This window comes from Strigops habroptila, chromosome 1 (assembly GCF_004027225.2).
Source record: "Strigops habroptila isolate Jane chromosome 1, bStrHab1.2.pri, whole genome shotgun sequence".
NCBI lineage: Eukaryota > Metazoa > Chordata > Aves > Psittaciformes > Psittacidae > Strigops > Strigops habroptila.
In genome coordinates, this window is record NC_044277.2 from 143,075,099 (window position 1) to 143,090,306 (window position 15,208).

General features: G+C 42.1%; 1 protein-coding gene across 1 annotated transcript in view; it reads right to left on the reverse strand.

Moving 5' to 3' along the window:
* The window catches only part of GLB1 (galactosidase beta 1), a 43,056-nt gene that overhangs the window by 8,429 nt on the left and 19,419 nt on the right, over positions 1–15,208 (reverse strand). The window contains exons 6-14 of the mRNA XM_030512948.1: positions 13,697–13,877; positions 11,571–11,629; positions 10,555–10,676; positions 10,419–10,459; positions 9,941–10,053; positions 8,052–8,126; positions 2,347–2,436; positions 1,468–1,581; positions 22–153 (exon numbers count right to left, since the gene is read on the reverse strand). Coding sequence (XP_030368808.1) covers positions 22–153; positions 1,468–1,581; positions 2,347–2,436; positions 8,052–8,126; positions 9,941–10,053; positions 10,419–10,459; positions 10,555–10,676; positions 11,571–11,629; positions 13,697–13,877 — 927 coding nt within the window. The remainder of the gene's footprint in view (positions 1–21; positions 154–1,467; positions 1,582–2,346; positions 2,437–8,051; positions 8,127–9,940; positions 10,054–10,418; positions 10,460–10,554; positions 10,677–11,570; positions 11,630–13,696; positions 13,878–15,208) is intronic.

Below are 15,208 nucleotides of genomic sequence, written 5' to 3' on the forward strand. Positions count from 1 at the left end.
AACTCAATTGATTTCACTTACCTTAAAGTCATTGTTGTATCTACCAAAGTTGACTCGGCCCATATTCTCCACCAAGATGTCCAGATTTGCTCCAGCCTTTCCAGTTATATTTATCATAAGTGATTTGTCCCTTTCAAGAATACCTTGAGGAACCTATATGTGTTACACCAAGAGGAGGAAAAATAATAACCATTGAAAACCAACAAACACATTATTTGTCTCTTCAACTTGAATGAAGGGGAAAAAGGAAACAAAAGTAAAACCCCTCATTTTCCTTTCCTCTTTTTGCATGTGAGAACATGTGCACACACAAAAGCTGCTGTATCAATACTCACACCTCAGTACATCAACTGGTGCTACTAGGCAGCATTTGTCTAACTGACACCATCTCTTTCCTTATCTGGTTTCAACTAACCCAATTAGCTCTTAGAAACCTAGTGGGATTCACAAAAAGCAGGTTCTCATGAGTCTAGTGACTGAAGTTTTTTGCAGTATCAGTGATTAAAAGGGGCTTCATCTTCCAATTAAATTTGCTTCAATATTGAGTTTTATTTATTCCCATTCTAACAACATAAGGAAGGCTTGACCTGGGTGCAAAGGTTGTGAGGGTCAGCAGAGGTCAAAGATTAATTACAAAATAGGCTATCAAGCCTGTGAATTGATATCAATTCTCATTAAGCAGGAACAAAACCCTGCTTAAGGGAAGAAAGGTAAAGTTCACATCCTGTACAATAAACTTGGGGTTTTTTTTAACTTGTAGTCAGAAATCAGTTTCTTAAGAGTTAGGCTCAGGCTTCCACTTCCCCCACCCTTAAAAAGAAAAAAATCCCCCAAAATCTATGGAAACACACTAGAAAACCACCAAGTATATATATTAACATATTTCATGAACCTGCAAGTAAACCCTTCTTCTAGTTTGTTTGGTTTTACTTAAGTAATGAATCTGTATCAACATTCAAATATGTCAAAAATGGAAACAATTACATTTTCCTTAGGAATAATATAGTAATATTTTCTGAAATATGAACACTTAGTATGAATCGCAGAATCATAAAATAGTTTGGGGTGGAAAGAACTTCAAGCTTATCCAGTTCCAACCCCCTGCTGTGGGCAGGGACACCTCACACTAGAGCAGGTTGCTCCAAGCCCCATCCAGGCTGGCCTTGAACACTGCCAGGGATGAGGCAGCTACAGCTCCTCCAGGCAACCTGTGCCAGCGCCTCAGCACCCTCGCAGGGAAGAACTTCTGCCTTAGATCTAACCTGAACTTCCCGTTTCAGTTTGAACCTATCACCCCTTGTCCTGTTGCTACACTCCCTGATGAAGAGAATCGACAGTACACTTCCTTATTTCCTTCATCTGATTAAATAAGATTATCTAATACAGTTGGTTTGGTAAGGCAGACTACACGGATGACTTTCATGAGGCCACCCACAGCAGAAATTAACACCAGGAAACCCTGCTTACCCCATCGACAGAGACATAGGCACGGTCATGGACTCCGTTTAAAGGTGAAGACAGCTGTGTTGGCTCTGTACAGTTTTTGGGAAGCGTAGTTCTGTACAGTACAAACCCAAAATACTAAGAAAAGAAAAGAAAACCCCCAAACAGATTTATGAACCAAGTCATTCCATAGCTTCAGTTTAAGTCATGAATTAGATGGATCCCACATTCCTGCCTACATGCTCAGACTAAAATGTTAACTTTCACTCACTTCAGATAGCATCTGTCAGATACCAGCCTCGGATTAGAGCTCATTTTGACCTTTAAGTAACATGTGTAAATTCCAGAGTTTCCATTTCTAAGTGTTTCATCAGAACACTTATGTAACTTTAGAAGATAAGGGTCTTGGCTATGAAGATATCTCCTCAATTAAAACAAAGAAATTACTAACTGACAGTATTATTTCTTCATCGAAACCAATGAAAAGATAGCTGGAAAACCCCTTCCCAATTGAGTTTATATAACAAACTCCAAAGTGTACTTGTCACCCAGTGCCCATAATTGACATATTCATCGAGTCGCTATTATCTATTTTAAAAACTACCTAATTTACCTCAGGAGCATTAACCCCGCCATCCAGTCACTCTCCCCCAATGGGATGAGGAAGAGAATCAGAAAAAAGGTATGGGTTCAGGCAAAGACAGTTTAATAGGAAAGAAAAAGAAGGGAAAATAATAACAACGACAAAAGAATACACAAAGCAAATGAGACACAATGCAACTGCTTACCACCTGCTGACCGACGGTGCAAGACACTGGATGTAAGAAGAGTAGTATCACAAACAATATCAAGTTTGTAAACTTGACAAAATTACTGCAAAGTGCTTACTGAAAGGATCCTCACCTGTTTTAGCTCAACAAAGGTTAGTGGGTAAGTGCTTCTCACTGGTCTGGCACGTGACAGCCTGTCAAGAACTTCCACCACAGTACCCACCTGCAGCACAGGAAAAGCAGATACATGAAGGTCAGAAAATATCAGTCCAAAAGTAACAGCTTGTATATTTAGCCACCTACCCGCATCTGTCCAGAAAGCAAAGAAAACTTAAGCCTTTACATCATCCTTACAGACAATGATAAAATACAGTACAGAGAACTGAAGAACCCTGAAAGAAACATGCTCCACGTGGAGCGATGTTTTATGAATGCAGATGTTCTATATTTGTTATACATTCCTAAAAGTGACACTTTATTATTCAACGAGCACTAACCCATGAGTTTCTCACAAAGGTTCCATAATCACAACTGCTCTGGACAATTAACACAAACCAGTTATATTACCCAAATTTTGCTCAGTTATACACACTATCAAACTAGGGAAAATACTACTGATTTCAGGTGAGTTAATGTGGAATCATTCTGAGCTAAGTAGGGACCCAATTTGGTTCCATCAAAAGTTACTTAAGATGAATTTACCCTATTTAGTTTGAAATGATTTTACAAACCCTAACATTGTGATTCAGTGTCACATTAAGTAGCTGGACGTATTTTAGTGAGACTGGAGCAAGGTTTAGGCTAGTCACATGCAAAAGTACCTTGTTGAATAAGGACTTACATGTGTACAATTAAATTGCCTTTCATTGCCATCTGCAGTTTTCTTTTGCGATTTTAGAGTTTTCTACTCCTACAAGTCTCTCTCAAAATCCACTATCAATTTTATGTTAGTCAAGATGCACACTATATGCCTTACAAGCTCAAAAAACTAACTGCATTCATCTTTTTCATGCAAGATGTCCTGTCTGTTCCACCAGAATTATTTCACTGTGGTAATAACACATCAGATATTCAAAATAGTTCTCATATGCAGATTTACTTACAAATCTTTCAGAAAAACAGTAAAAAAACCCAACGTAGGCATTTAAAATCATGTAGAATTGTGTACTGTAAGAGCATTCATAGCAAGTCAAACTTCTGAGGCTACTTCAGTAACCGATTACTGACTTTTTGCAGAGCATACATGAAAGTCAGCAGTGCTGAAATATTAACTTACATATTAAAATATACATCACTGTGCAAAATGCTGTATGTGATGGAAGTCAGCATGAATCATCTATGTACATGCAATTATTTCCTCAGTATAGTACTGGTTTTAGCTGGGACAGAGTTAAATTTCTTCATAATGTGTGGGGCTATGCTTTGGATTCATGCTGGAAAGTGCTGATAACACAGGGATGTTTTAGCTACTGCTGAGCAGTGCTTACAAAGAGTTAAGGCCTCTTCTCTCCTCGCCCCACCAGCGAGCAGGCTGGGGGTGTACAAGGAGTTGGGAGGGGACAGCTGACCCCAACTGACCCAAGGGATATTCCACACCATGTAATATCATGCCCAGTAATAAAAGCTGGGGGAAAAAAAAATGAGGAAGGGGGAGATGTTCAGACTTATGGCATTTGTCTTCCCAAGTTACATGTGATGGAGCAAAAGGCAGCTGTAAGCATACAAAGGGCAATGTCATCACTACCTGGAGGTTAGGTCACCCTCACTAGTCCATAGCTAAGATGGTCACTCTGGCAAGAAGGCTGTCAGGCAAACGATGGCTAGCAAAATTTGGGTGATAGTAGTTTGTTCTTATTTTTTCAGTTGAAGCATTGTACCTAAACTAACAACCAGAATTCCCCAAATGCTCTAGCCTGGATGTGCTCCATTCTTTATCTCATGCTCCTCCAAGGGAGCCAGTAATGTTAAAGCAATGTGCAGGACTTAGCAGGCCACAAGAGAGACTGAACTGCCAGGTCTTGTACAGCAGCTCTGAAGCATCAGTACCTCTGCACAGACACTGATGGAGCTGATTTATAGAACTAAACAGTCCTATGAGCATGAAGAGTCTTGGCCCGAGGTGGAAAATGAAGTTAGAAATTAATGTAAGCAGTATTAGGACACACATGGTCGCTTGAACAAGCTACTGGCACCAAGTGCTGCTTTATGCCTTGCTGAACTGGTATTAGCAGCTTGGATATGTGCCTGTTTGACTTTGGGTTTGCTGGTTTTAAGTTCTTGCTATCAAGGAGGCTTCTGTTCTAAATACAGATTGACCACATATGATTCATATATGGCCTGGGCTGGTAGGAGCTTGTTTCTTTGATGCTTCAATGGATTATTTTTGTTCAGCTTTTCACCATGAAGTGGTGTGTACAAAAAGAAACCCCAAACGCAAGATCTGCTCTTGCTGCAAGTTCCTGTTGACTACTACTCAGTGGACAATCAGGTTCACAACAGAAACTTAACAGTAAATTTAAAAATCACAAATACTGTCAAGAACATTTAAAAACAGATAAAAATCTGTTATTTAATCTGTAAAATAACGGATGACTACTAATTAAAAAATAGAAATACTTTCTTATCCTCCAAAGCAAGGTCTTCAGAACCAAAGTGTAAGAGCAAGCATAAAAACAAGCTCCAACAGGAATGTTATCAACAACTGTCAGCATCCTGTTTGCTTAACCCATTTCTGTCCCCAGATCACACCAGTGCTGCCTGCTACTTGCTATTGCTTGAGCTCTGCACATCCCAAGGACCGAGTGTGTCTCCAGAATCTATGAGTCTGCAGCTTGCAGTGCTGGGGCACTTTGTATCCAAGACCTCCTCAGTGGTGATCAAAAACTACCACCTGCTCACAAGCCTGCACAGACACATTGCAGGCACTGAGACTCATTCACTTCCCTTTGGAAAGGATACTCCCCCACATCCTGCCTAATGCCTAAACCCTGTCATCTTGCTCACATTTCTTGAGCCCATCTACTGCTGTTCGGCCTTTGCCTACCCTCATTCCTCAGCTCCAATACTTCTCTTCTGCATGTATGCAACAACATTTTTTCCTTATCACCTGCTTTCATGTCTTCTGCAACTATGTCAGTGTCCCCAGCACCTTTTAACAAATTTTTCCCACCAAGGAGAATTCTTTAATATAATTCCATAGCTCAAAATGAACAAGTGTCTGATAAGGGAATGGCAGGGGAGGTGTTTTGTTGGTGATGGTTTTGGGTTGCACAGAATCCCAGACTGGTTTGTGTTGGAAGGGATCTTAAAGCTCATCCAGTTCCAACCCCCTGGCCAAGGGCAGGAACACCTCACACTAGACCAGGTTGCTCCAAGTCCCATCAAACCTGGCCTTGAACACTGCCAGGGACGGGGCAGCCACAGCTTCTCTGGGCACCCTGGGCCAGCACCTCAGCACCCTCACAGGCAAGAACTTCTGCCTTAGATCCAACCTGAACTTCCCCTGTTTAAGTTTAAATCCATTACTCCTTGTCCTATGTTTGGTGGTGGTTTTGGTTGGTTGGTTGTTTCCAGCACCCCCCCCAACTAGCCTAGGTTCCCAATTATTTTCATCTGGGACACTCTACATGCAAACCTCCAAAACCCAGCAAATATGACAGGCAGCACTACTAAGGGCAAAGCTCTCTTTTCCTCAAGGTTAGGTCCCGAGTAGCTGATCAGGCACTTAAGGATTGAATTGTCACAGAGTATCTTGTGAGAAAAATGGCAAACAGAGAACAGCCTGCTCTGGTCACACGTACCCCTGTAAAGTACACCATATGACCCCTGAAAATACTCTGGAGTCTCCTTTCCCTCTTCCTTTCTGCGTAAGTGTCAAGGGAGTTAGTTCACTTGGTAGATTCAATGGTCCGCATAGCAGACTGACTGCTGGACCTCGACTGCACAATGAAGCTTCTTCACACAGTACCTGTTTTAGCACCATCACTGCAAATGACACAGCTGGGAGTTTGCTATTACCGAAACCAAGTCTTATCATTCTCCATACCCCCTCTCTGATATTCACCCAAACACATTCAAGCTTTTCCACCAACAAGGTTCACTGGACCTGGTCCCAGCAGGGGCTAGAATGCATCACAGAGCATGGAGGAAGGCTTTGGCTGGGATGGTATAAACCCTCTGTGATTTAAGACTCATCCTGTGTTGCAGGGTAATGAAGCAGAGGAACAAACTGCTGTCGAAATGAAGCAGTGGTTTCACAGACCGGAAGCAGCCTTCCTCCCAGAAAACAGCTCTAGAGGCTTTCAGTGCAGATGGCAGCATATGTACAGGCAACAACAGGAACCTCACATCTGGCAGCTCAGACATGCCATCTGGATTCCTATGGCTACTAGATGGAGAGTAAAACACCTCCTCTCAGAAAGCAGGGAGTACAGAAGCTGAGAAGGTGCAGGAACAGGGCTCCCAGTGTGATGGTCAGGTCAAAGCTGTGATATTTGAGCAGCTTTAGTAATCTGACTCGTCCTCTGTAAGACAGATGTCTGGTCATCCTGCAGCACTCATTTCTTGAAAGCATGAAAGTTCATCATTCTACCGAAACTGGGCAGCCCTATCTGAGAGCCATGAACCATAAGAAGAGGGAAGAGTCAAAATCTGATTGCTGTGCTTATACTGGTGAGCTTTGATAGCAGCAGAAGTGGTGGGTGTACTGACAGTGGTACAAAATTAGTCACTACCAAGTATCAGCCTGTTCAGTGAAACCTCATATGGCAGCCTCCAACCTAAAAGGACTGAGGATACTCAAAGGTTGTTGAAAATCATAGAATGATATAGATCTGGCGTCTCACTTTGATACAAAATTTCTGCCCACCACTTGAGTGGGATGACTTGAAAGCACCTGCAAAGCCTCTGCATTACCAACTTTCTGAAATGCTTCAGCTGCAGCACATAACAGAGCAGATACATCACTGATGGGAAAGGTGACCACCAAATTCAAATTAAAAAGTACTAAATCAAGGCACTCTGAACTACAGCATCCAGTACAGTAATTAAAACAACTTGTCTCTGCCCAGCAGAATGAATACAGCCAAGTTCATCCCTGTGGTCTCTTCCACCCCCCCTTAAACCATCCTCTATGCTCACTGCAGGAACACAGTTCTCAAACATCTTTCACAGAGAATTGTCCTAGGTTGTAAAATGATGGTGCTGTGGGCAAATCCCAGCTACTCATGTGCTGAGCAACTATAGCACTGTGTCAGACAGGGTATAACAAGGCTGAGTTCCGTATGCTTTTCCCTCAGCTGGAAACTTATTTCTCTCATCAGCTATAGATTTTCACGAATCCAGCAGACTTTCAAATGTATTGCAGTGTTCCACATTCGAACTTTAAACACCTAGAAAGAATTCAAAGATAGGTATATCCTACCTGCTGCTTCTACTTCAGCGGCATCACCAGCTACAGAAACACTCTTTGCTCATAGCTCTGATGCCAGCATTCCCCCAGCTACATTAATCATACATGATTTATCCTGGACAACTATGATTCTGTTGTCTTGATAATATATTAATCTCAGTTTAGTAAAACTTAAGGCACAAACTGCATAACGTAAAAATTATCTTTTTATATGCAGGTAACATACATTTTCTTGGTTTCTCCCATGGGCATGATTCTTAACTCTCAAGCCCTGCTCCCTCCTTCCTGAAAGTCTGCTTTCAAGGTTTTCTTCTTTATTTTGTATGAAGTCCAGAGACTTCCATGACACCCTAAAAAACATATTCTTGGCAAAACCCAACCATATGGCAGTACAGAAAGATACACAGCATCTCATAGGTATAATTTACCTTCTGCAAGCGAACCTTCCCATATGCAAATTTGGGTGTTGTTGGAGGGATAAGACCTTCTGGTAACTGGTTATACTAGAAAGAGGAGGGAAAAAAAACCACATGAAACAGACACAAACATGTTTTAATGGAATTCTCACTTTCCACTTCACAAGGTACAAAACCAGAACTTTCAGTAAGCAGATAATCTCAGTGTGCTAAAGGATTACAGCTGCATCTAGTCTAAGATTGAGCTGCGAAAGAATCATTGCCCTTGGAGCCCTCCTGTGGTTAGAGCCTGCATTACTGCCTTCTAAAACCCTCCTGCAGTCCTCTTCTCAGTCCACAGGAGCTTGAGTGAACCTTTCCAAGTCTGTAGGGCAGCATTTCCACCTGAACCTTCCTTAGCAGCACTTCAATATGGGAATCATTAGCCTTCCTTATGAACGGACTGATGAAAACCTGATTTATATTTCTGATAACAAGTTCATTTCTTTCTTTCTGTATTTGAAAATAATCAAGATACAGAATCATAGTATGGTTTGGGTTGGAAAGGGCCTTAAGATCATCCAGTTCCAGTCCCCTGCCATGGTCATTCAGGCTTAAAGAGAAGAAAAGCTGTAATTCACCCAAGAGAAGATTGTCAAAAGTAGAAAATCTCAGCCCAAACAGTATAAATTAGAGAATGCTGTCAGCAACTGAAAGAAGCTGTACACTGAAACCCTTATTCTTTATTATATTTATTAACTGAAGGAAACAGTGAAGGATTATTATAACACGTTACCCTTCTACACAGCTAACGTGGAACACAGTCATTAGTTGCAGGCAACTTAATTTTCTTTCATCAGGTCCACTTCAAACTGCAGCTGAGTAGACAGACTGTTACGGGTTTAGAACCCACAGACACAGGAAAACTTTACTGAGATCCTATGGATATGGAAGGTAAGAGATAAACAGACCACACTACAAACACACCTTAGGTTATACTAAACGCTTCAGATCTTATCAAGCCTCTCATTGCACTAGAGCGCTACTTACATTTCAGATAGGGATCTTGCCTTGAAGAAAACAACTCAAAAACAGGAAGCTTGGGAATTTCTTTGGTGAGAAAAGCTGTATCAAGACAGGAGGTTCCCCTTGAAAGGCTATCAAAATGATGCCCTCAATGGAAAATTTAGGAATAATGGAGAGATCCACAGTAGGCCTTCCACAGGTACAGAGACAAAGGCATGCTCAATCCTAGAGAAAGTGTAGTACACTTTTGGGAGACCAACTCCCAACAGACATGTCTTCTAGTCACTAGGAATGTTGCTAGCATGCAACAGGACAGCGAGTACAAGCCTGAGCCTTGGTATTCCCATGGAATTTGTTTTTAAGCCTCATCTGAACCCTCCATGCGAAGCCTCCAATGCAAAGGTATTCAAAATTCAGATACAGGTTCCATGTTTCACTTCAATCTCCAGTTTGTAAAGATACTGTGCATTTTTACAGCAAGGCAAAGCTGGTCCCACACACTAGTTACAGTTTGTGGCATCACAAAACCCAAGATGTGTTCATTTGGAGAAGCTCACTCCTTCCGAGAGACCCCAAACCACAATGTAAAGTTTGGGATACAGTCAGCCAAAGCACTAAGCTGCAGTGATGAGCCTGAACTGACTCAATGGCTGATGGATGCTGCAAGGGGAAGAGCTCTGTTCACTCCCCATCAGGTCAGAAAGGATAGGCAGAGAGGTGCAAGATCTTTCCCCCTTTTGTAACAACAAGCAGTTAGGCTTGGCCTAATCGCCTTGTTATACTTCCCTTCCCTTCAGAAAACAGTAAATTCAGAAGTAACCTGTACCAACACAAGAATGAGAGTGTTTGCAGTACACCAGGGATGTTTCAAGTAAACACGTCCTGGGGACACTCACCATACCAATGACTTCCCTCAAGGCAAAATACTTTTCTGTCAGATCCCCTGCTTCACTCAGTGGAGCATCATAGTCATAGCTAGTGGGTTGTGGCATGTAGGGCATATTTGCACCTAAGGGGGAAAAAAAAGGCAATTATAAACAGTGGTATTTGGGATTTGGCATAGAGAAACTCTTCCTGATAGAGGGCAACATCCTTCTGAGCTTACATTGCTCTATTATAGAGTCTTCAGAAATATTCTGAAGAGAAACAAATTTATCCATGTTTCAACTGTTTCACAGGACTGAGTGAGGCAGAAGTAGCCTTTGCAAAATTAAACACCATGTGGGTCTAGTACAACATGCTGTCGATAGACAGAGAACAGCTAATGCAGTCATCGTTTGTCATGTGAAAGCAGGCAGAGTTTAGTCTTTCACAGAATACCTAATTCGTAAAGAGCTCCCCTACATCACGATCATCATTTAAATAATCTCTTACCATTCCAATAGGCAAAGTTAGTCCCACCTATAAACATGTACCTAAAAAGGGAAAAAAGCCATCCACTTAAATCAGGTTTTGCTGAATTGGGAAAAAAAATCCCCCCCAAATTAACCTCTACTAAGCACACACTTACAGGTTAACGTTAGCACCACGTGCCAGGATTTCATTAAGTGTTTTAGCTATAGTTTGTGCGGGCACAACAGAATGACGGTGCCCCCAGTGATCCAACCATCCAGTATAAAACTCAGAATTAACCTGAAAGGAGGAAGGGCAAAAGAGGAAGGGAAAATATGAAGAGGGAACAAGAACAGAATGCAATGTGGTTTCAGGTTACTAACCATAAGAGGGAAGGAAAAAAGGCACCTTGACTCATTGGAGCTATTTTTGAACTACTATAAATACAGCAAAGTACACACTAAGTCAGTCCTTTTCAGCAGATTACTGGGCAAATAAATTAAAAGATTGTTTCAATCATTTTCTAGGGACACTCTGAATTGTTGAAGTACCAAAGGGCATGAGTTTCCTGTGAACCTGTCAACATGAACATGTTGCAGATGCTTGACATTCAAATAAATGATGGAACTAATACATTCTCTGCAGGACAGCATACATAGACTAAATAAAAAACAGACCTTTCCAACATCAAATGGCATTCTAAACAACTTCACAGCACAGAGATAATCTTGCACCCTCAATGGGCCTTCTCCCCTTGTCGAAATGGCTTCCAGTGATCTCACAGCCCATTATAGCTTGGGTAAAACCTCTAGGGTAGCTGAAAACAGGAAGCAACTTCTAACCTACCCTTTTAAGTTTGCTTTTAACTTAAAAAGTTAAACTTCCACCTACACACATACCTCACTAACTCATCTCACCATCCTCACTGTTTCCATTGCTTTGTAAACATTTGTCTTCACAAGGAAAAGCACTGATACAAAATCATCACCTTTGACTAAAATGGTATTTGCAGAGCAGCAGTTAATGTGGATTTCAAACATACACAGAAGCTCCTCTATTCAGTTTTTCTGACTGACTTGGAAATTACATCTTTGTAAACATGTCCCTCAAACTGTCCAACACACTGTTGTCAACTCCTCTCTTACTAACTGCAAGATTAGGAACGGTAGAAAAGATTTAAGTGAAAGGACATACCAAAGGGCCTGTAGGTTCACTGCTCCGCTGAGCCAAGAATGCTGCTGTGACATTGCCACCTATAAGCAGATAGAAATAAAATTGAGTTGCTACATCCATGACTTTTTTGGTCCTTCATTTTACTGAAATAGATGTCTTCTCTTCCCTCAGGGGTCAGTGTTGGGACCAATCCCATTCAACACCTTTGGCTGCGACATGGTCAGTGGGATTGATGCACCCTCAGCAAGTTTGCCGATGACACTAAGCTGTGTGGTTGGTTGATACGCTGGAGGGAAGGGATGGGATCAAGAGGGACCTTGACACACTTGAGAGGCGGCAAATGTCACCCTCATGAAGTTCAACCAAGCCAAGTGCAGGGTCCTACACCTGGGCTGAGGCAATCCCAGGTTGGGCAGAGCTACAGGTTGGGCAGAGAAGTGATTCAGAGCAACCTGAGGAGAAGGGCTTGGGGTGTTGGTTCAGTATGCGCTTGAGCCCGGAAATCCCCTGTGTGCTGGCCTGCATCAAAAGCAGCATGAGCAGCAGGTCGAGGGAGGAGATCCTGCCCCTCTGCTCTGCTCTCATGAGACCCCACTTGCAGCACTGTGTGCAGTGCTGGTGTCCTCAACATAAGAAGGACATGGAGCTGTTGGAGCAAGTCCAGAGGAGGCCATGAGGATGATCAGGAGCTGGAGCACCTCCCATATAGAGACAGGCTGAGAACATTGGGGCTGTTCAGCCTGGAGAAGAGAAGCTGCGTGGAGACCTCAGAGCAGCTTCCAGTGTCTGAAGGGGGCTACAAGGATGCTGGAGAGGGACTCTTCATCAGGGACTGTAGCGACAGGACAAGGGGTGATGGGTTCAAACTGAAACAGGGGAAGTTCAGGTTAGATATACAGAAGAAGTGGTGAGGCACTGGCACAGGTTGCTCAGAGAAGTGGTAAGTGCTCCGTCCCTGGCAGTGTTCAAGGCCAGGTTGGACAGAGCCTTGGATGACATGGTCTAGTGTGAGGTGTCCCTGCCCATGGCAGGGGGTTGGAACTGGATGATCTTAAGGTCCTTTCCAACCCAAACCACTCTATGATTCTAGGAAAATCCAGACAAGAAAGGTACTTCAGAAAACAAAGGAATCAATACCTTTGATTCCAGTGTTTAAGCTGCAGAACATATTTAAAATATATACATACATGTATGCATGCATGCCTTTGCTTTTGAGATACACCTTCTGTAACCCCAGCTTTTCTCAGGAATGACATCCTAGCACCAAAAAATGTCATATGGGTCAAAAGTGCTACTTGGTCACTGGAAAGTTGAGGTCTGGGGTTGTGGTACCAAGACTATGGGGAAGAACAGAAGCCAGGCAGTCTCTAAAGAGTACTTTCACTCTTCATCAATCCAAGTGGCTCAAGCTATACAGACCGGAAATAATAATTCCAAGAGTAGCTTACCATCTCATAAATGACATGCATGAAGGAGTTCACAATTTCAATCTACTTCTAAGAAAAGATTCCTGATAAGCAAACATCTTTGATAATAACGTACAAAAGAGGCCAGACATAAAAAAAATAGAGAAAGATCTATCTTGGAGTTTGTTTCTTGTGCCTTAAGCCTATTTTGCCAAGTACCTGCAGTATATGAACATTTCCATCACTACATTAACACTCCTGTCAAAAGGGCACTCTCTGAACACAGTAGGGCTGCTTCAGGCCTATAATCCCAGCCAACTGTGGCAGTGTGCACATTTCCAATGATGATCTTCAGCAGTCTTTTATTTTTTTTCCAGTAACCACTGGCTTAAAAAGAAATGAACAAGGAGGGCTGGATTCTGGGACAGACAGAGGGCATTAAAAAAAAAAACGTTAAAAATCAATGGAACCTATGCCAGCTTTTACTTCTAAGTTTTAGGAGATACACGCTATGAGCAGTGTCATTTCCTTATTCATGGTTTCATGATGCAAGGAAGTGATTATAGCTCTCTAATTGGGTACTTCTGGGTGATTCTTGTATATTTAAGAGTACATCAAATATACATAAATGCCTATTAGCCCCTTTGAACAAAGCAGGCAGGTTTGTCGAGCAGTCAGGTCAGTTTGTCCTGCCACAAACACACACACAACAATTTTTGGTAACAAACAACAGTCTCCAACCTGGGGCAAAGTCCACTGTTGCATAAAGACCCTGAAGAGCTCCACATCTCAAGTGGAATTGGCTTGCACCATCAGTTGTGAACAGCACCACCTCATCCCCAAGATGCTGGCGAAAGAGCTTCAGAAGGGCACGCAGATAGTCATAGTCACAAGCGAAGTAGCTTCCATACTCATTCTCTACCTGCACAGTAAAAGCAAGTCAGCAAAGCAGTAGGCAGTTTCAGTCTGCATCTGATACTAAAAATGGAAAGCCCAAATCCAACCCTCCTCCTTCTTTGGCACCAATGCTGAAAATGTCATTTTAACTCCAGACTGGAGTCTGGAGAAGACAACACTTTTAGGTTCTCATTTCTCTCACCTGTACCTTACAGTGGAGCAAGCATTCTGTGGAGGTAAGGTATTTTCCTATAAAAATCACCCTCCACACAAAAATCTCTACTCTAGCTACTTCACAGCAGTGAAGTCCCTATTAAAAATGAAGAGCACAAGCACAACATTCAAATCATAGAACAGGTTGTGACATGATCAAAACTGCAGCAGAACTGGACTTTCAGAACAGAGACACCTACGAGGGGCTCACATCAACAGTAATGCCCTGCAATGGATTCAAAGGACTGAGGGAATAAGGACAACCCTTCCACTATTGAGAGGAATGCATCTTGCCCCTTTCCCAGGGGGCTGGATTTTCAACTTCCAGATCCAATGCTACACACACCTGAAGGCTATTTCTGAAAATCATGTTATAAGCATCTTATTTCTGCCAAAGAATAATTTTGCCAGTGCTTTTGCTCAACAGACATAATACATTGTTCAAGAGCAATGCATAACACATTGTTCAAGAACAATGCATAATACATTGTTCAATATCTTGGACATCCTATAAGAAGGGTCTCCCACCCTATCCTGTCCCAACCAGGATGTTTAAAAATATTAAAACAAAGCTTTTGTTATGGTCAAATACTAAGAATATGGAACAATCACCACTGCACATCTAGAAGTTTAAGAGACAAGCTAGTCACCATGAACACACAACGCTGTATCCTGAAACATTTACAGCTTAAGTCAGGAGCCAAGAACTAAAAAGCCTACATTGTGAGGCTCTTTTTGTCACAAGTTTTAGCCTTACTCCCATACTGCTTTTGCTTGTATCTGTATTCCTCATCCTAAGGTATCCTTGCATCCTAAATTATCCTTATTCCCTTTTTCCCGGTCAGAGAGTTTCTGGCAATTGTAATGTATTTTGGCTTTATGGCATAAAACTCAGATCTAAAAAGCTCAACAGGGTTCCTCTATTGCTTCCTACAGTTGTGGGAAACAACTTTGATAGAGCAGATGAGTCCTCTCTGGATTCTGGAAACAGTGCATTCAGTTCTTTAGGATAAGGGATTTCATCAGAATCTTCCTGCTCCCTGAAACTCTTAAGGAACATGTGTGACATTACCCCTCAACACCCACAGAGTATCTGCAAGAGCAATATAAGCACCCATGCTGCTTGGGTTCACTGGATTTCCA